The sequence below is a fragment of the Monodelphis domestica genome, chromosome 3, assembly GCF_027887165.1.
Source record: "Monodelphis domestica isolate mMonDom1 chromosome 3, mMonDom1.pri, whole genome shotgun sequence".
Lineage (NCBI taxonomy): Eukaryota > Metazoa > Chordata > Mammalia > Didelphimorphia > Didelphidae > Monodelphis > Monodelphis domestica.
This window is the reverse complement of record NC_077229.1, coordinates 121,811,219-121,832,623: the sequence shown is the minus strand read 5'-3', so window position 1 is coordinate 121,832,623 and position 21,405 is coordinate 121,811,219. Positions and strand designations below refer to the sequence as shown.

General features: G+C 36.2%; 1 protein-coding gene across 2 annotated transcripts in view; it reads right to left on the bottom strand.

Annotated features, from left to right (window-relative positions):
* Positions 1–396: 396 nt before the first annotated feature.
* Positions 397–21,405, bottom strand: part of ZFAT (zinc finger and AT-hook domain containing) — a 318,710-nt gene continuing 297,701 nt past the window's right edge. For both annotated transcript variants that reach the window (XM_007488369.2, XM_007488367.2), the window contains one exon: positions 397–1,810. In XM_007488369.2, the coding sequence (XP_007488431.1) occupies positions 1,571–1,810 (240 nt within the window). In that variant the 3' untranslated portion in view covers positions 397–1,570. The remainder of the gene's footprint in view (positions 1,811–21,405) is intronic.

Genomic DNA, 21,405 nt, shown 5'->3' with positions numbered 1-21,405 from the left:
TCTACCTGGGATCTTCAAGTGAAACCAAAATGCAAAAGGCAATGAATTAGGAACTGTAAGATCTGGTTTTGAGAGGTGGCACCAAGACTTACTAGATATACAACTCTCACACCTTCATTTATGATCAGAAGCTCAAGGGCCAGAAGGGACCTTAAAAATCATAAAATCAAAATGAATCATTTAATAGTTGAAGAAACTGAGAAATGTCTTTGAGCAAGGTTGTACAGGTATTCAGTAGAAGAGTCAGTATTTGAAGCTAGGCCTCTATTATACCATAAACTTCATTTTACTCACTTGACTTGTAATGTCCCTAATTGTGTTGTGTGATGTTCCAACTGAAAAACCTATAAATCATATCTGGATTTGAATTCTGATTAAGTAATAAGGTATAACAAAGTCTTTGCATGGTCATTTTATTGTTGCTTTCAAATAAAATATTAAAGGTGCATTTTCATTCCTCTGGAGGTAGCAAATAATGTACTGGGTACAAGGAACTAGAAAGGAAAATTATGAACCTAAAAATTCCCTATAAAGCGGAATTATTTTAATGGGAATAAAAGAATTCTTTTCAAGTATCTGGGAAATGGACATGTACCATTTGCATTTGATGCTAAAATCTAAGACTCTGGGATCATAAAATACAAAATTGAAAATACCATGATTTTAAATGAGAAACAGGAAAATATCCAGATAGGTATTTATCCACTTATTTTCCCTTCCTAACTTACTCCTCCTACAACCACTACTGCTACTAGCCAGTGGCCCAAAAGGTGCATTTAAAAGGAGAAGGGAGAGAGGGGGAAGAAGCAAAATAATTCCAAGAAGAAATGGAAAAACATTTGTAGGTGTGAAAGGTTGACTAATTCTGTTCTATGCTCTGTTTACTTGGTAAAAATGTCCTATCTGGTTGAATTGGACTGAAACTTTATAGATAAAATAGGAAGTAAAAAGATAGAATCTATTTCCTTCCTTGACCCATTTTTCCTCCCTCTCAATGAGGCTCTTCAAAAACATCTTCTGTTCATAAGGCCACTTTATCGTAATACTGTGATTTACCTTCCACAGGAGAATCTTCTCTTTGATAATTCTGGAGAGAAAATGGGTATATTATGTAGGGATTTACCCTCTAGCTGAGGATTTATTGGGAAATTTAGGGCAGGGGCTGACTGGGGCTGAAAGTTTCCTCTTAAAATACATATAACAGCAAAAATGGGCATTTTCTTTTTTTTTTTGTAGCATGGAGGGGAGGTGGATACTGTGCAAAAGTCTTTCTAGAAGCAAGTTATACAAGGCTGGGAAGATGAGGGGTGAGTAGCTGCCCAGAGAGCCAAATAGATCAGTAATTCATCAACAGTCAGACTGGCTATTAATAGTACCATGTAAGAAATGCTGGTGCAGGACGGAATGAGGAATTGGAAAATTTTGCAATTGCTCCACAATTTTCTGTATCTACATCCACCAGGGACACACTAGAGCCCTGTGATGTGGCTGCTGGCTTTTCAGCTCTCTAGGTTTCTAGGCTTTCTTCTCTGTCAAACCAGGACTCAGTTGGCCCCAGCTGTGGAGTTCTCTACATGTCCTGGGCTGAATGCTCCACAGTCTGTTCTTCCACAGGCTGCAAGGCCTCCTGCACATAAACGATGAACTCGGAGGCCTCCCCGCCTTGCGTGTAGACAGTCACTGTCTCGATGCCTTCCACGTCATCAGAAGACACGACCAAGTGGTGCTGCTCTGCTAGCTCCACCGAAGCCTGCTGAAGGGTCTCCTGGATCATCACAGTGTGGTTGGCACTCTGTTCCTCCTCAGTCACCTAGGGAGAAGGACAAGGACAAGGTCGTGTGGGTTCTAGCTGGGGAGGGAGTTAATAGACCTCAAAGAGGTTTACTGAAGGCATGAGCACAGTGAAATCACTAGGAATGAAATGTTCTGAAACAAAAGGCAGTCAAGGTCCCTGCTGAAAATTTACTATCAATCCCTTTAGTTGAGTAAAAGACATGCAGTTTATCACAGGTGTCTTTATTTTGATAGTTCAACTATTTTGGAGAAGATCAATACCATCCTAGAGATACACAGACTCCCTTTCAGGAATGGCTATACCTGGGAGTCATCAATCAACCTCAGACATCCGGGGTAGAAGAACAGTGTATATAAAACAACTGACAAAGGGCTGTGGAGGCCATGTTCCCAAACATCACCCATAGCCATGTGACAGGGGATGAAATGAAGGAAGGCTTCCATCCACCACGTGGAAGTCATCCTCTGTACAAAGCCAAAGACAGGTCATATAAATAACTCAATTCAGAATCTGGGAGGATTCTTGGACATTTGAAAAAGCAGTGTTTGATGTTCATTCATTCAAAATACATCCATTAAACCCTTTTATGTAGAAAGCACTGAGTCAGGCTAAAAGTGACAATGTGATATTTAGATAAAGTGTGATTTCTAATTTTTATGGAGCTTATAATTAAATTAGCTTAAATGGCAAAAAAAAAGAAAGAAAGAAAGGAAGGAAGGAAAGAAAAAAGGACCTCTCCAGATGAGAACAACAAAAACGATTAAAACACTATGAAAATAAATTGAAAAGAAACTGGAAACATTTTCCTTGGAGAAGAGAACATATTTAAAATAAATGAGGAGGCCAATTCTTGGTCCATTTTTACTAAAGGAGATGAAGGGACTTAAATTGCAGAAAAAGGATTTGGTTTGTGGGTTATGAGAATTTAATGTGGAAAATGATGGGTACAAGTTACTAAAACATGCTGGTGAGAAAGAACACAGTGTAGCTTTTTCTAGGCTCTTAAAAGAATTATTGGTATCTTGAAAGGTCATCTATTCTTTCAGGCAGGATCATATAAGCTATGCCAAGCAGGCAAAGAGCTATTCTCAATTTAAAAACTACCAGAGAAAGACTCCCCAATTTTCTTTCATTAACCCATTCTAATTTTTAAGACTATCCATAGAAAAGTATCCTTTCAACAGAACCCAATTCCATGAAGCTACAATATAAATAATTTTGACCATATCTTTATCCTCATTAGAGATGAAGACCAGCAGGTCAATATCCTCTGTGGAAGATTTCATCATATTATCAAAGGCTCTTTGTGAAAAGACTTGCCCGTCCCAGCCTGAACAACATCATCTCCACAAATTATTTCCTTATTGGTCTCCATTTTGGTTTCCATTTTCCATTTTTATATTCTAACTTAGTACATTACTTATTGAATCGAACAGAGACAATCTAAAAACACCAGAGGATGACAAATATTGATCAATATGGAATGATCACCTCTCTGATGATTTCTACAACCCTTCTTTGTATTTTTCATTACCAGTATCAGATTTCTGAGATTTTCTTCTGGATTTATGCAGAAACTAGCTCCACCTAGACAGATCAGGAAGCTCAATAGTAACCTAAAGCCTCAGAGAGCTGCTTAAGGGCACTGAGATAAAGTAGCTTACCTGGGTGGGGTCACTCAGTCAACATGTATCTGAGGAGTGGATTGAAATACACTACTCCATGTTTTTGTCTTCATAATATTTAGACATGAATACAACTATATTCAAGATTATGCTTTAAGAGTCCTGACTCTTTTACCCAAATGAAATGGCAATTTATTGCCTTTTATCCCCTTTCTCTTTCAACGTGGAGACAAAGGAATAGACTACAAGACCTTTCCGGACCTGTGGTTTTATGGAGCCATGGGGAAAGTGACTATGTCAAAGAGGTAAAGCTTATTCTCAAGTTGAAAAGGAAAAAAAAAGAGGCATCTCTGGTAGTTACCTCTATAATCTAGTTGGGCTTGGAAGGAAAGTGTTATTTGGGTACAGACAGTCTAACAAGAGCTGCACAACTGCCCTGAGCAATGGAAACCATTAATACATTTAGGCTGCCTTCTTTCCAGAGTGAACAGACAGAATTTTATTGTGTTTCTATTTCACTTAACTGGGAAAATGTACTTTGAACTGTGCCTTTAGAAGTAAGAATTGATTTATTTTCCTTTGAAAGAGAGTAACTGACAGACTAAGGGGAATGGGAAAAATGAGCAACAAAAGTATTTCTCCTCTTAACTATGTATGAATTCCAAACATAAGAAAATACAGTATAATCAAATACAATTTATGCCATGTCTTTTAGGTCTGACATTTGGAAACAAGTCTATAGTAGTATAGGTAAATACACAACATGATGTCAACTATGAAAACATATGGCAAACAATCATTCCGACCATCTTTTATACATTATGGTAATATTTTAATATGCATTTTCCACCCCTCACTCCATCCCCAGCAGGGCTTTAGACTGTTGTCCAAAACATGGAAGTATTTACTGGAACAAAAAAAAAAGCAGTGTGGCATGATAGAGAGCTAGTTTCAGAGTTAGGAATAGCTTTATTCAAATCTAATTTCAGAAACATAGCTTGCATAACCTCGGGCAAGTCCCTTAACCTTCCTGGTGTACCCAGATGGCTTTCTAAGACTTTAGATTGCAAATATTACTTTAGTAAAAGAGTTTCCTCACTGAGAGTTCCATCTCTCAATTAACCCACAGGTTAGTGCCCCCCAACCCCCCAAAAAATTAATGGCAAAAAGTTCTTATCTGGTCAAAAACCTTATAACTAATTACTTCTGTACAGTTGATTTCAGCCTGAGATGTTAATGAGATGTGATCATAGGCAAATCACTCTCCTACTCTGAGTTCTGTTTTCTAAATCATTTTCATCATGATTTAAGAGTAAAGGGAAAATGTTTTCTTCTGGTGCCTTATTAGAAGGTATGGAGGTGTTCTTGGATTCATGAAGGCAAAACATGTGGACCCCAGGATCAAATCAGTCTAAGGAGTAGCACAGCACTGGGCATAGAGTGCTGCACCTGAGAATCAAAAGACCTGAATTTAAGTTCAGTGAGTGAAAATAGAGCTAACATGCTTTACAAACCTTAAAGTATTATAGAAGTATCAGTTATTATCTTTAACAATACTTGTTATAATTGCTGGCTATGTAATCATAGCATGACAATTTTTCTGAGTTTTCTCATTCATAACATGAATAAGTTGGGACAGATGACTTTTATAAACCCTTTCAGGTTTATAGAGATTTATACTGAAAGAGACACAGAGAGCGAAAGTGAGTGGGGGTAGGGGGGAGGAGACAAAAGCAGACAGTACATTTTATGCACTTGTTAGGATTAATAAGAAGTGAGTTTTGCTTAATGGAAAAGGCTTATTAACCTTTGCAAAACAGTTGAATTATAATTTTTATTAAATTAATACCATTAAATGCAGAATGTACAAATAATAAGCAAGAGGAATTAAATGGCTATATTCAAGATAGCATATTTGGCCTCACAGGTATCAAAGAGACAGTATAACAGGATGCATGATTAGAATATGGTTCTAGGAAAGTACACTTTTTTTTTTCCAAAAGGAACAGTAAAGATAAAAGGGGGATGCAACAGCATTGAATGTTATGAAGAAAACCCACATGAGAAAGGAACTGGGAAGTCCAGAAGAGAGATTTTGACTGAAGATCAGTGGAGGTAGAAACAGACATACTTCAGTCATCAAAGTATAATACTAAAGACCACCTGGAGAGATGGAGGAAATAGATGAGGAATTTGGGAAACAGTTTACAAGGCTGACATAAAAACATGGTGAAGCAGTGATGGGGAACTTTTAATTACCTAGACATCTGCTGGAGTTCAGTCTCTGCCAAAAGCAGAGATGCTAATCATGTGTTTGGCTTGCTGTACTGATAATATCACCTTTTCAAAGTTGGTAGATCCAACAAAATGGAATTCTGACCTAAATGTAATTTCCACTAAGGAGGAGAAATGTTTTATCTAGGGTGAAAATAAAGGGGTCCTTGAAGGAAGTGAGCACTCTACCTTCAAATTTATGACAAAGGAGTAGGGTAGAAATAGTCTGAAATACTTTCTGGATATGAGAAGACCAGATTTCTATGCTGGAGGGAAAAAAGAGATGGAAGAAGGGATAGAATAGCTGCCCAGTATGGACAGGACAATAATACAAAACAACTTTTATTTTGCTTCTATTTTCTTAGCAAGGGGAATGACCTCTGAACTGGGGTGGGGGGGAAAGCTAGACTAAATATGCTTTACATGAAGTTGAAATTCATAAGGAACGGTTCTTTATGAAATTGGGTACAATGACGCATACCCTCGGCTACCAAAGAACTGGTGAAAGTAATTGCCATCTTCGAAATACTATGGAGAATGAGAGAAATGACACAAGGCTGAAGGACAAATGTTTTCCAGATTTTCAAAAATGCAAAAGAAAAGGAATTCTGCAAATTATAAGTCAATAAGTCTGACTTTAATTTCTGTCAAATTCTAGATTGATTTATAAAAGGAAATTAGGAAAGAAAAAGTATGTGTTAGAAAATGAAATATAAATGTATATCTTTTTATACAAACATAGATATGAGCTATAAATGTACACATGAATCTATGATATACATACTATTGTGCTAATAAGTTTGTTTTCATTTATCCTTCATTTACAATCTTATCTTTCTCTCCTTGCCTCCTCAGCTAGTCACTAATTTCTTTTTTTAATGATATTAATCAATTGGTAGATAAGGAGAATTCTGTAAATATAGTTTGTTTTTATCTTGTGCTATTCTTGTGGACAAAGAGTGGGAGTTACATTCTAGGCAACGGTAGAATTTTGTAGATTCTGAATCACTGATGGTCATTGTGGCAGGAAGTTGTGAAATTTAGATTACTCCACCTTATTTATATCTTACTTTATGGAGAAGATGAAATTGTAATCTGATTGAACAATGAAGGTACCTAGTTCTTACTTTATAGTGAAGCTAGAACTTTAAGCTAATTCTAGTTTTAGATCTTAACACAAAAAGGTGTTAAGTAACTATAAAAGTTAAATTAATCACAAAAAGGTTAAGTAACTACCAAAAGGTGAACTTAACAAAGAACTGTTAAGTAACTCAAAAGATATACTCTAATCAAAGAAGATGAGAACTAAAGAATGGGCAGTCCTGAGAAAAAGCTTCTGATGTGTTTGGTAGATGTGAAAATTTAGAGGCGGGGACACAAGAGTAAAAGGTCTATATATCTGGCTCACTTCCTCTCTCTGGTACCTTTTGGCAGACAGGTGGCTGGTGGCAGTGTGCTGGGCCTTTTGGAATCTTGGCGTGGCTACAGCTATTATCCAGTTAGGTGGCGAGTTTCTGGCTGAGTTTTTCCTCCTTTACTTTCCAAACTTTGTCCTCTTAGAAGCCTCTAATCTCTTTCAGAGACCTAGCGGCAGAGATCTTGAACTCCCCCTGAAATCCTATATCCTCTTCCCTCTTTCTCCTTAAATCCTTCCCTCTATATTAAATAAAATTACCATGAATTTCCAGACTGAATTGGGTATTTTATTTGGGATTTTTCCCTGGCGACCAATTAATTTAGATTTTCAGTCACAACCCTAAAATTATCTCTACAAAGTCAATAGTAAAATGTCCTGAGGGCTATTCCTGGCTCTATGATGTTTATTAACTACTTTTATTAGTGATTTGGTTAAAGACACTGCTGACATACTTATCAAATTTACAGATGATACAAAGCTGAGAGGTAAAGTTAATGTATGAGATGTCAGAGTCAGGAACCAAATAGATAATAACTTAGTAACTCAACTAGTTATAACATAAGACTAAATTCTTTTCTTTCAATTTCAATTCAATGTGAAAAAAATTTTGTGTGAAAATTTAGACTCTAGATTGGTAATAGTAATTGGCAATATGTTGTTAGTCTAGTCTTAAAAGATGATTTAAGAACTTATAAGTAAAGTGACTTTCCCATGGTCTTATGGCTAGTAGATATTAGAGGCAGAATTTGAGTCTTGGACTCTAAGACTGACTCTCTATCCATTGTATTATATTGAAGCTACAAGGCTAAAAAGAAGATGAAAATTAATAGGGAGTGCAACTATATTCATAGATGCTCTTTTTTCTGGTGGCAAAGAATTGGAAATTAAAGGGAGGTCCCTCAATTGGGGAATGGCTGAACAAATTGTGGTATATGATGCTATGGAATAATATTGTGCTATAAGGAATGATGAACAGGATGATTTCAGAAAGAGCTGGAAAAGCCTACATGAACTAATGCTTAGTGAAATAAGCAGAAGTAGGAGAATATTATACATGGTAACTTAAATATTGTGGAAAGATTAATGTGATAGACTTTGCTACTAACAGCAAAACAATTATTGTTATGAAAAACTGCTATCAACCTCGAGAGAAAGAACTGTTGGAATAGAAATGCAGATGAAAACATATGATTTATTGCTTGCTTATTTGGGCAGATGTTTTGGGGTTTTGGTTTTATAAGATTATTTGCTTATAAAAATGAACAATACGGAAATACATTTTGCATGATTTTATATATATATATATATATATATATATATATATATATATATATATATATATATATATATATATATATATATTTACAAACCAAGATTGAATTGCTTGTCCGTTTGGGGGGGGGAAGGGAATAAGGGAGGAAGACAAATTGGATCATATAACTTTGGAAAACATGGAAATTTATAATTGAAATTTTTTTTATTTTAAATTAATAGGGAGAAACATAAAGTACTCTAGTTGGGTTTTGAAAATTCACTTTCTCTAACATAAGATGGAGGAAGCAAAGCAGGTCAGGAGATTGCAAATCTGAAAAAAGGTTAGATTTCACTGTCCTGATCACTTTCCTAGACTGAAAATCATTCATCCCACTAATGTTAAGCCATTCCTTTTTTCTTATTCACTTGGCCAGTCATGCACATTATACTCTGCAGTAGAAATTATTTTTTTTTAAGAATACTTAACCTCTAAGACCCAGGCTTCCTTTTTTCCTCAAATTGTACCTAAAAGTTTTCACAGTAAAGATAACAATGGAAAATCATAGTCAATGGAGTCTCAGCAATTACCTCCTAAATCATGCTGTTCAACTCTGTCTAATTCTTTGTGACCCCATTTGGGGTTTTCTAGGCAGATACTGGAATGGTTGGCCACTTCCTTCCCTAGTTCATTTTACAAATAAGGAAACTGAGACAAATGGGCTTTAGTGACTTGCTCAGGGTCACACAGCTGGTAAAGTTTCTGAGGACAGATTTGAACACAGGAAGATGACTTCAGGTCCAGGGTACTATACTCTATCCACTGAGCCAAAAAAGCTGCCTAAATCATACACTGGGAAACAAAAACCCCAACTCTACCATTAGTGGGTCTCCAGTTAACACAGTAATGTGAATACTAATCAGGCATGGTGCAGGGACATCCCTAAGAAATGTTATCTCCATTCTGCACTTACTCCCTTATGCCAGTCATTCAAAATCACTGCTTATATATCCCCAACTGTATCGCTGCCAATTCAACCAAATCACAAAGACACAGTTACCTATCTTCTTGTAACAACTTTCAAAATTTTTCCCATTTGAATCAGCAATGCCACTATATCGGTAGCTATCCAAATGTGAATCTTCTCTTCTTTTTCTAAGCTAAAATAATAACTTCTCCACTTGCAGGATCTTCTCTTTCATTCTTGTTCTGACAGCTATCCCCTTGGCTGCTGTATCCTCGTATGTGATTTAGCCTAGGGGATAGAAGGCTTAGAAGAGTTATGGTCACTGATTTCAAATATTTGAAAGGCTTCCATACATAAGGAAAATTAGTTATCTTCCATGTGGTTTTGGAGAGAGCTAAGACAGACAGGTAGAAGCTGCAGGAAGGAAAAAGTATGATCAATATGTAGATTTCCTAATGATTACAGAAACCATCCCCAAATAGAATGATTTATAGTGAGTTTTGTTACTAAAAAATCTTCAAGTGGAGGCTAAAGAATCACTTCTAGGGAAATCAGTAGAATAGAAGTTCCTCTGGAGCAAGAACTTGTCACTATTTTTTCATCTTTGTAACTCCACTCCTACATAGTTTTACAAATGTATAAAAGTATGTATATACATATATATAGAAATATATGCAATAAGCACTTAATAAATGTTTGTTCAAATAAAATTAAATGCCATAGATGGGGTTCATCCACTATATGATAGTCAAATATGCTTCTGATGATAACAAGAATTAGCATTTAGATAGTGTCTACTATATTTCAGAGATTGTGCTAATTGCTGTAGAAATATTATCTCATTTGATCCTCACAAAAACAATCACTGGAAGTAGATGCAGTTATCATCTTCATTTTATAGTGAAGAAGACTGAAACAGAGGTTAAGTGCCTTGTTCTCTAGGGTCACATAACTTCTAAGTGTCTGAGACCAGATTTGAATTCAAGTCTTTCTGACTCTGGGTTCAGTGCTCTATCTAGATATCCATGATATTTAACATACCTTCTAACCCTAAGATTCAGTTATTCTAGTTCAAATTTTATTCATCTCTTCCCTACCATGACCTCCTAATCTCTGAGAAATTTGGTTAATCCTAAATGTCAGAGGTTTCCTTTGGTACTAAGATGCTGCTTCTCAATGTACCACGTATTGGGAAAACAAATAGACATAAAGCATGTGGCTAGTACTTTATCTCTAAGAGAACGACAAATAACTGTGATGTGAGTGCTTTAAGTGCAGAGGACGGGACCAGGAAAATGACTATGAAATTTGAGATCATGATTATTCAAACTGGGAAATTCCTGTTGTAGTAGACAGAGATCTAACCTAGACAAGACATGTTCAAATACCATCTCTGATACCTTCTGGGGGGTGTAATCCTGGGCAAATTTCTTCACCCCTTAGTGTTCTCAGCAAATCTCTAAAACTATAAATTGCAGGTAAGATGCCAGTTTGCATTAGCAAGGGGGCTTTCCACTCCCAGGAATTCCTTATACAACTGAAATCAACAGTACAGTCTCTATGCCTCTCCTTCTACTAGATACAATACTCTGAATTCAGTAGGCCATTAAAGCTTAGTTTGAACTGAATGGTGTAAAATAGACCAGGACAAGGACATATGCAAGGTAGAAAGTGCTTTGTGAACTCTTAAGGAAAGAAAGCTCCTTTCTGGATGGGGGATCAGGAAAGGTGGCATTTGAGCTAAGCCTTCAAGGATGGGCAGGATTTTAATAGCCCTTCAAATGTACTCTGAAATCCAATTCACTCATGTACATTTCTCTCAGTTTTATAAAAGATATCAGTTGCAGTCCCTCTTTGGGCTGTCAAATGCCAAGGAGCCACATCCAAGGACACCATAACACGGCAAACAAATACTAATTGGGGTAAAAAGTGTTTTATCTCACAGTAAAATCCCACAGAGTTAGCTCTGATGAGAAGGCAGATTGCCCTTCCAGAATGAGCTATTTAAAAAGCTCTTGTAGAAGATGTAATAAACAGCATGCACTTAGACAGCACCTTTCACCTAAGGCTTTCAAAACATTTTACAAATAAATTCTCAGTCCGTGAGCTTCACACAGACACCTATCAGTGGGGTATAGGGCAGTGAAGGTTGCCACTTTCTTTACCAGATGAATTAGCTAAATGCAAGTCCATAGGGTTGCTGATGACCAGGTCTCTGGATTTCCTTGCATTAGCCAAGTGATGTCAAACTACACACTCATTGAACTGAGCCTCTGGCATATAAATAAAGATGGAGAAAGAATGAAAAGTAAAACTATCCTGGCAGTAAAATGAAATGAAACTAGTTTGACATTTATTGGAATGACATTAGTCTAAAGCCGATCCAATTCTAGAGACTGAAATGAAAACAGCCACTAACGAAACCTCTATTTACCTCCCTTTCCCCCTTCTTCCTTGTGTTTATTATTACTCTTGTCAGATGTTGGAAAGATGATTAAAGCCTTTCCTTCAGATTCTAGTTTGCAGCATCTCTTTAAGAAAGTGACAGTCCCTTATGTTGGTTTGAAAGGAGAGGAAGGGAGGGGTGATAAGAACACATTGTTTTTCTTTAGGCATTCACATTTCAAGTGAATGTTTAAATGAATTTAACTTGTTTCCTATTTATTAAAATGTGTCTTGGGGCACAGTGCCTGCCTAAATTTAATTTACATCCCTGAAATTGAGGACACAGCAGGATGGCTAGTAAAGAAATGAAAGAAGATTGTACAGTTTGTTCTTTTATTGGCCTTTTTCTCTTGCTCTGCATACATGACCTTCTGGTGTGCATCTGTGGAGATGAGTGGTATCAAGCCAGTTTTAGTATTTTGGAAAGAAGACCTTAGAAAGCAACCAGGGTAGAACATCATCATTATCATCATCATTATCATCACTGTTAATAGTGTATTGGAAAGGGAAATGGATTTGTACATAGATATTAAAAAGTTTGAATCCTAGCTGGGCAACCAACTATATAACTTTGGTCAAATCTCTCCCTAGGCTCTAATTTCTTCCCCTATAAAATGAGAATCATAGACTCTTGAGGTTTGAAGGAACATTAGAGATCAATCTATATCTAAACAAGAATCTCTTCTATGACATACCCACATATTCAACAAGTGATAATGCAGCATTTATAGGAAGACCTCTAGGGAAGAGGATTCTGGGTGAAGACCTCTGCTTTCTTGAGGTGGTCCATTCCACATATGGATAACTTTAACTATTCAGAATTTTTCCATATTTAAATTCAAGTCTGCCTCTTGGTAAATTCTGCTCCTTGAGTTTTCTTACGTTATGCCTTTGGGGCCAAGCATAAAAAATTTAATTCCTTTTCTGGAGAAATCCCTTCAAGCTCTAAATTCAGCAAGTAGAGCAAGCATTTGTTGAATGGCTATGTATAGTGCCTAGCACATCATAAGCACCTGATGGATTCTTACTTGCTAGATAGGCCACTATACTAGGCACTAGGAATACAAACAGACATAGGTCCTGCCCATGTTCTCAAATATTCTTTATTCTCAATGACTGCCATCTGCTTATCAGTAGAGACTTGCTTCCTCCAATATCATCCATCTAAGTCCATTATTCCATCCGTGACCTGAGCAGCCTTCCTCATTCATGTATTTGCTCACATAAAAGAATCACAGAATATATGATCTAGAAGAGCACTAAAGAAATTTGGCCCAACTCACATGTGAACCAGAATCCCTTCTATAACACTGAGAAATGGTCAGTGAAGTTCTATCTGAAAATCTCCAATGAGAGGAAAAGTCACAATTTCTTAAGATGGTTTATTATTTTTCTGGATAGCTCTAATAATTACAAAGGTTTTCCTTATCCAGATCCTAGGTCTGCCTCTTTGTAACTTTTCTTCTTTAAAAAAATAAAATAAAAATAACTAGTTCTCCCCATTTTACCCAGGTTAGTACTAGAGTGACTCATGGGCTTGCTCCAATTACTGAATCTGACTGGCTCTATTTCCCATCTGAGTCAGTACCCCTCCACTCAAGCCACTCAGATATCAGGGTTTCAATACATTGATGTCAAACTTAGTAAGGAAACCTATAATTCAGAAATCCCACATTCTAGAGATCCACTAGGGTCAGTTTTGCTGGTAGCAAGGATTAACCACTACTAGTCTCTTTGTAATTTCCATCTAGTAATTCTAGTTCTGCCTTTTTGGACCAAGCAGAACATGTCCAATCTTTCTTCCACACGACAGTCTTTCAAATGCAAGAAGGCTATCATATAATCCTTTTAAGTCTCTTCTCCAAGCAAAATATCTCTAGTTACTTCCACTAACTCCCTATAATATGTTCTCCAAATCTATTATCTTGATTTCAATTTTCTGGATATGTTCCAGCTTGTCTATGCATTTCCTGAGATATATTTTTCTCTTTAAAGGTGTCCATTGGCTTTTGAATACCTACAGAAGAAAGCTCTCTGCTTGGCATTTAAGATCATCTATAATTTGATGCCAACTTACCTCATCAAACCTATGCCATACTACTCACACCACCACTATCAGAACATACTTAACTGCTGTATAAAAAGGATTACTTCCTTGGGTCTCAAACACATCCTATCCTTTCTTTGCCTCTCTTGTGTTGTCACCCAGACCTGCCTTCTACATACTGCCCCACAACCATGCCAAGTGAATTCTATCCATCTTTTAACTTCTAACTCAAATGCTACCTTGATCTCAAAGTCTTCTGGTTGCTTCCAAACAGTAAATTTTTTGTTGTTTTAAGCATTTTGCTTTTTATTTTTCTATTACAATTATCAGAGGCAGAATGGCATAGCAGGTAAATACTAGAGCTGGTATCAAGAAAACTTGAGTTTAAACCATATCTGACACTTATATGTTGTATAAATACAGTCAAGTCATGCCAGGACAATGGCCATTGCAGAAGGACTGATTTGCTGGGCACAGCTGGGGCCTGGGAATCAGGTGTTTGTGGGCTTATTTTGGCATGCTTCTCCAATGCTTTGCTGGAGATGCTGTTGGTTGCCTGGATGTTATCATCTCCACTGATGCCATACCATCTGTGTCATGAGCACCATCATAGAACATTTAAGGGGAAAATTCCTCCAAGCCACAATTGCCTTTCCCAGTTCTCCTCCCTCCAATTTGCTTCATTATCATTATTATAGATTCATCTAAAAGCTGGAAAAATAGGCTTATAATTCAGTATCTGGTTATGTGGCTATAGGTTTAGTAACTTAATCACTTGGAGATTAACATCCAATCTTTTTCTAGCTTTTACTTAAATATGGCAGTCAGGGTTCTAAGTCGGTCACAATTAACTACTCAGTGAAACTGGTCTGGTCAGGTATTTAACCATCCAAAGTATGGAGTGAAGATATTTATTTGTTATAAACACACATGCACACACATATTATTCATTCAATCAAGAAAAAAATATTAAGTATGTACTCCCTTGATATTTGATTCTAGCAAGAAAGTAACTTTGGGTTCTACAAAGGGAGAGTTTCTTGGACTATTTCTATGAAAAAAAGAGCTACAAAATATGCCACAGGGAGCCAGGAGGTCTGAGTTTGAAATCTTTGGTTTATCTCATTCTAATTAGAAACACAGCAGAGATGGGAGCTACCTTCTATGCCTTATTGGACCCATTTAAAGCCATCCCTCAATGGTACACATATAGCAATAGATACTTCTATTGTATACTACTACCTGTAACATACAATAAGCTCATAAAAATAAGTGTAAGTCAAATTTTGGTAAATTATGTCTTATTTTTCCTTTGAATTATATTATTAAAATTATGTGAGGCATAAAACAAGATGGTATGCTCACCAAATATGTTCATCTTTAATACTATGTGTATCCTGTGCAAAGTGTAAATAAAAGTTTTGAATAAGGCCCTCAAGAAATTCTTCCTTGTGGAAAAAAACTACACTGCCAGAACCAAGATTCAGAAAATTATGAGGCTTTGTCAATGAGAGTCATGATTCCTTAGAAGGGACGGGTCTAACAATCTATAGAAAAAAACTAAATGGATGAAAAATATCTTTTGTCTAGCCTATGATTAGAAGTAAATACAATGAAATAGTGAATTGTATATGTTTCTGGAATGAGATACAGGAATAGAATTTAAGAAAAGAATAGGCTATACTGTATCAGGGAAGACTTTCAGTGTTTTTAGTGACCCTAAGAAGCTCCCTTGCACAAAGACCAACCTTTTCACACACAAATATTCTCTGATAAGGTAATATTTAAAAATCTTGGGATATCACAATTTCTGAAGAGTCAAAAGTCGCTGTTGACCTGAGAGGTGCATTATAGTGTAAATATATTGTGGTATTGTTGTTTTTTAAAACCTTTATCTTCTATCTTAAAATTGATACTAAGCATTGGTTCCAAGGCATAAATGCAGTAAGGGGTAGGTAATAGGGGGTAAGTGACTTGCCCAGAGTCACAGAGCTAGGAAGTATCTGAGGCCAGATTTGAATCTGAACTTCCCAAGTCCAGGACTAGTTCTCCATTCACTATGTAGTATTTCTTTTTATTTTTTTAATTTTTTAAATATTTGAACATTTTTATTTAATTAATTTAGAATGTTTTTCCATGGTTATATGATTCATGTTCTTCCCTTCCCCCCTCTCTCCTCCCTCCATTTCCTCTCTCCCTGCCTCTCTCTCTCTCCCAAACACATTTTTCTCATATAATATATGGATATGTTCATGAAAAAAAATATTTACATCTGTTTACATCACAAGTACAAAAATATATGCATATACCTACATAAAGATACATGCAACATATTTATATGTATATATGCACATATATAACTACACAAACACATATACTTCCTGCTAACCTAAATTTATTATTGTGTAAAATACTAAAGACCACACTGCTAAATTTGCAAACATTACAAGTGTGTAAAAAAAACAAAAACAAAACCATGAGTGGCCTTTAGACACACACATGCGCAGCTGCTTGCTCCTCTGCACCGACCAAATACTGGGTTTCTTAAATGCCAAGATGAGAGTCTCATTTCCATTGTGCCAGTAGACTTGAGAAGCATCTGCCTCACAGTTACCCTGGGAGGTACACAGGGCAGAGAATATGAGTTTCCATTCTGTATCCAAAGAAACAGAGGAACAGATTCATGAGGTGATCTGTCTACTGTCACACGCCTGCCAAGTGTTGGGGCCCAGATCCAGCACTGAGTGGCTACAGTATGACCTGAATGCTACCTTCTCCAAAGCTACAAAGATCCACTCATATACGAATAGCAACAAAACAAAACAAAAACAAAACAAAACAACAAAAAAAAAACCCACTCCTGTTTCTTCACACAGGAACGAATCGCAGATGCAAACATGAAGGTATAAATACTTAGTTATATTATGTAACTATGGACATATACAAACCCAATCGTTCTATAAAAGTTGCACCAGTATTCTTAAATGGGGGGAAAAATCCTACTCCTATATACAGATAGATGCACAAAGACTCACATGAACACATCTATATGTGCACGATGACATACAAAAACATATACATGTTATATGTGTGTAAATAAAAACAAAGTAGATGATTTATTTTCTCAGTGCTCTTGAAAATTCTCTATAATTATAAATTGCAAAGAAGGTGCCAACCCAAATTGGTAGAGAAAGTTTCCCCATCTGGGAGTTGCCAATACCAATTAAATCTTAGGTTCAGGCCTTATCCTCATTATGTAAGGAAGAATTGCCTAATAATGTGTTAACCAAAGGAATGAGCTGTTTCTCTAAGTAGTGAGCTCCCATCTCTGGAAGTGTTCAAGTTGGCCATTTGTCAGGAATGACACATGTAGGGAATTTCTCTTCCATTGGGCAGGAAGTTGGACTAGATAGTATCAAAGAAACCTTTTAACTCTAAGATTAAAATATGTTATGACTAACATAAGACAGGTCTCAGATGGCAACAGGAATTTGTTTTAAGAAAAGAAATATCAGATAATACAGGATAAACCCTAGAATTATTAGGCTCTGTGGGAGGTGCCCTATTTTTTTTCTGTCAATTAGAGAACTATTTAATACTTTACAACTTAAATTATAAGATGTAAATGTTCAATGGAGCTAAATTATAACTTTTTAATACTTAATACAAAATAAACTTGTACCCATTGAGAAGTTTTTCAACAAGCTGGAGCTGGCCCATCAATTAACACTCTAAAAAGGACATGGTGATAAGCATATATGAATAAGAAAACATTTGTAATGTGGTATTTCTGATTTTAAGAGGTAAGTTGTATAAATTGGAAAATTAAAATAAATGGTAAGCTGTACTCTGAATTTATAGTGAGAAAAGAATTTATGAATGAACATGAATGCTTGAAGAGTTATGAACCCATCAGAATAAGAATATATATGAGCACATAGAAGAAAAAACTAAGTATTGTGCACAACAAACTCATCTAAACATCAAAAGATATTCATAGGCAGGAAGAAGCCATTCCATACATAAAAGGAGATTTAGTGTTCTTTAAAAAGGAAAGAATATATGAGGAAAAAGGAAGGCACTGACTCATCCAAGTCTCAGGTTAGAAATGTTTCATAGAGGAAGACAGCATTATGTTTCTCTACCACCATTATTTTTCTCTTGGTTGTAAACAGACAACAGCTACTTTTTCTACCCTAAAAATTATGCCTCTAAACATCACCAGCCAAAAATTTTACATGACGCCTGCCAAAATTGTTAAGATTACTGATAACACCTTTAGTTGAGTCTCCTTTTCAAACTCATTGGTACCAACTGTGGAAATGGAAATGAGAACATATATTTAAATAGAATTGTTCTAGAATCTGGGAGTTTCAAGATTTGAAGGGCCTGTTTCTGACTTCATTAAAAAAAAGTGAACATTTGTGAGAAAAACTATACCCCAAACAGTAAAGAATGTTGGCCAATTCCAATTTGCCTTGGCATTTTTATTCTTCTCTATATTCACTGTCTTACTTGATTTTCACTCCCCTACACCTACCATCAGGTTTTTTTCAGGTGTCAGCTTCAATTCCTCTTATTGTCCTTTTCTTCTTAGCTTCTTTAAAGAAGGTTTGGTAATGATGGTTGTTTTTACCCACAGTTTTACTAGCATTTAAGTTCAGAGAGCCCAACTTGTTAAGGGACAAAAGTCCCACTGAACAAGATGACTGCTGTAAAATCCTATCCAGTTGTGTTCATCCTATACCTTGCCTGCTAATTCTTAGATACATCCCATCCTCACCCTATTCCCCTGCTTGATTGTCTCTACTGACTTTATCACTGCTGGCTATTTTTACTGACTTTTCTTCATCCTTAAAAAAAAAAAAGTATACTGGACCCTGCTCTCCCCTGAATATATCATCCCATCCTCTTTTTTCTTTCATAACCAACCTCCAAGGAAAAGCTGGAGGTACCTTTGAGTCACTTCTCAACCCCTTTGTAATCTAGCTTCCTAGTTCACTCTGTAACTGAAATTGTACTATCCTATGATCATTTAATTGCTCAATCTATTGGCTTTTTAAAAATCCTTAATCTTCTTGACCTCCCTGTAACATCTGACATTGTTATACCTCTCACTGGCAAGTGCCTCAGTACTTGTGCCATTACTTTCAGTCCCCAAGGACATTACCCATCTAGGTCTGGTGAATAGAACTCATCAGGAATAGTGAGATGCTCTCTTACTACTAGCTCCTCACTGATTTTGGTAATCGGTTCCTTACTGACTGTTTTGGTTCCATATCACACAGATCATTTTTTCTGACACAGAAATTTTTTTTTAATGTTTAAAGCATTTTATTGTCTGCTAATGTTATTCATTTTTAGTTACAGAATTTACTAAGGAGAAGAATTATTGTAAGCACAAATTATTGTATTCTTGTAGTTGTTCTGGATAGCAACTGCAAATATCTAAATTCTTCTCTTTTCTGATTTCTTGTTCCCCAATTTAGTCCACTTCCTCCCTCTTGGTCTTGTCAGTGGCTGGCCAAGCTTCTATATCTGGCAGCATAGGGGACATTGGCTGCTGTCGCATCATGCTTTGATATCATTTCAAAGGGGTAAGCACCTCATAGCTGAAGTTGATATAACCAGGATGTCCAGGATGAGGTGGCAGAGGAACAGCAAATGCTGCACCCAAGAGACAGGCAAGAAGGATCCAAGTCCTCATTTTTCTCAAGTTTACCTGCAACAGTATCTTTATACAATTGCTCTCTATGAATCCTGAGAATCATTTGATCCTATGGTTTTCTTCAAACTTCAAGCTCAATTTATACTATTCTTCTGTGTTACTTAGTAGATCTCCTAAGTCACTAGTAGTAAAGTAGGAATTCAGTGGCTCTACTTTCTCACCATCAAAGATCAATTTAGCCATCTACCCTGTAGTGGTCTTATTCTATCTAAGCCTTACAAGGGGAGTCTGCAGCCTATAAAACACCTTGTGGTAACAAACAGCACATTTATTTAACAGAAGAAGCATTTAAGTGCCCATACTGTGCCATTTACTGGGGATAAAAAGCTAAAAACTAAATGGTCACTGTCCTCAAGAAACTCACTGGGCAATAGTTATAATGCTTATTAATTACGTTACAGAAAACTTCCTATTACAAAGAGAAAGGCAGATAAATGCAAGAGATATTGTTGGGATATGATTCCATAGCAGTCCTGTATTATAGTTAACCATTTTTTGAGTAACGATGAGCTTTTCCATTATGTATCCTGACTTACAATGAAGAATTCCTCCAAAGTGCACTGATCAGACAAATGAATCACGACCTGGCTAAAAAAACAAATGGTAATAAACTCAGGAGAATTAAAAACTCAAAGTAGAATTTTGTAAAATAGCACTGATGATAGTGCAGCTCTGCAAAGCTCACAGTAGGAAAATCAGAGCTACGGGAAAGAAAAGAAAATTGAAAGAAATTTCAAGAGAGTATGACACATAATGTTTGCAGTGGGCTTTGAGAATATCAGGTCAATAACCCTTCCTTAATTTTCCAAATACATATTACATGAAATGAGGCACAGAACAGGTTAGAGAAGAATTAGCATTTTATTTTACATACCTCTACACATCTGCATATTCATATGCATGTACATGCACTTGTGTGAATATGTATATGTATCTACACTGAATAACATGTGTGTGTGTTCCTTGTTTCTGAGCCTTCTGACATGATACAATGCAAAGCACTTTTGTACTGAGTAAGAATCAGTATCTTTTGAGTTTACACTAGTAACTAGTTGACATTAGGTAGATGAATTATCCTAAACCATGTCTCAAGCTTGAGCTTCCTTCTCTGTAAAACAAAGCAGTTGGACCAGATGATCTCTAATGGCCTTTCCAACTTAAAAACATTATGAAGGAGACTGTGGCATGAGTTTAGTTGCACTTTAAAAGTTTTAATGTAAATGAATGGGAAGGTTCCATAAGCAAAGCTCAGAGCAAGCAGCTTCTGGTCTGGAGTATCAGCTATCAGAAAATATTGTAGAAATAGAAATAGCTCAAAGAAGTTTTGTGCAAAAAAAAAAAGATTTGAATGACTAAGCAAGGACTAAGTGAGGCCATAAAAAGGACGAGAGTGGGAATTAAGTGACAGGAAAAGGTAATATATTGCCAAGACCTTGAATGAATTTTTTGTCTCGCTCTCCACAAGCTGAAGGTCACTGCTCAGAGAGAATAGAATAAATTTTCCAAGAGGAAAGTGAAATATGAAAATGTTTTAAGAGGATACCAGTATGAACAATTAGGAACTTGATATAATTAAAGATGACAAAGGATTAGAATCAAATGAATCACATTACAAAGTTCTTTTGAAAAGAGCCAACAAAGATAGTGCTGCACAGTGAAGCCCGAAAGGAAGGAGGAAACAGAAAAAGAAGAAAAAAGAAACTAAAGGGAAAGGAAAGATCATTAAATGACCATTGTTTTTTTACTGGTTCTTAAAACTTTTACCTGAAAATTTCCTGAAGATGTACAACCTATATAACTAATGGGAAGAAAAGAATAGAGGAAGAGAGGAAAAGAAGAGAGGAAGAGAAAAAAA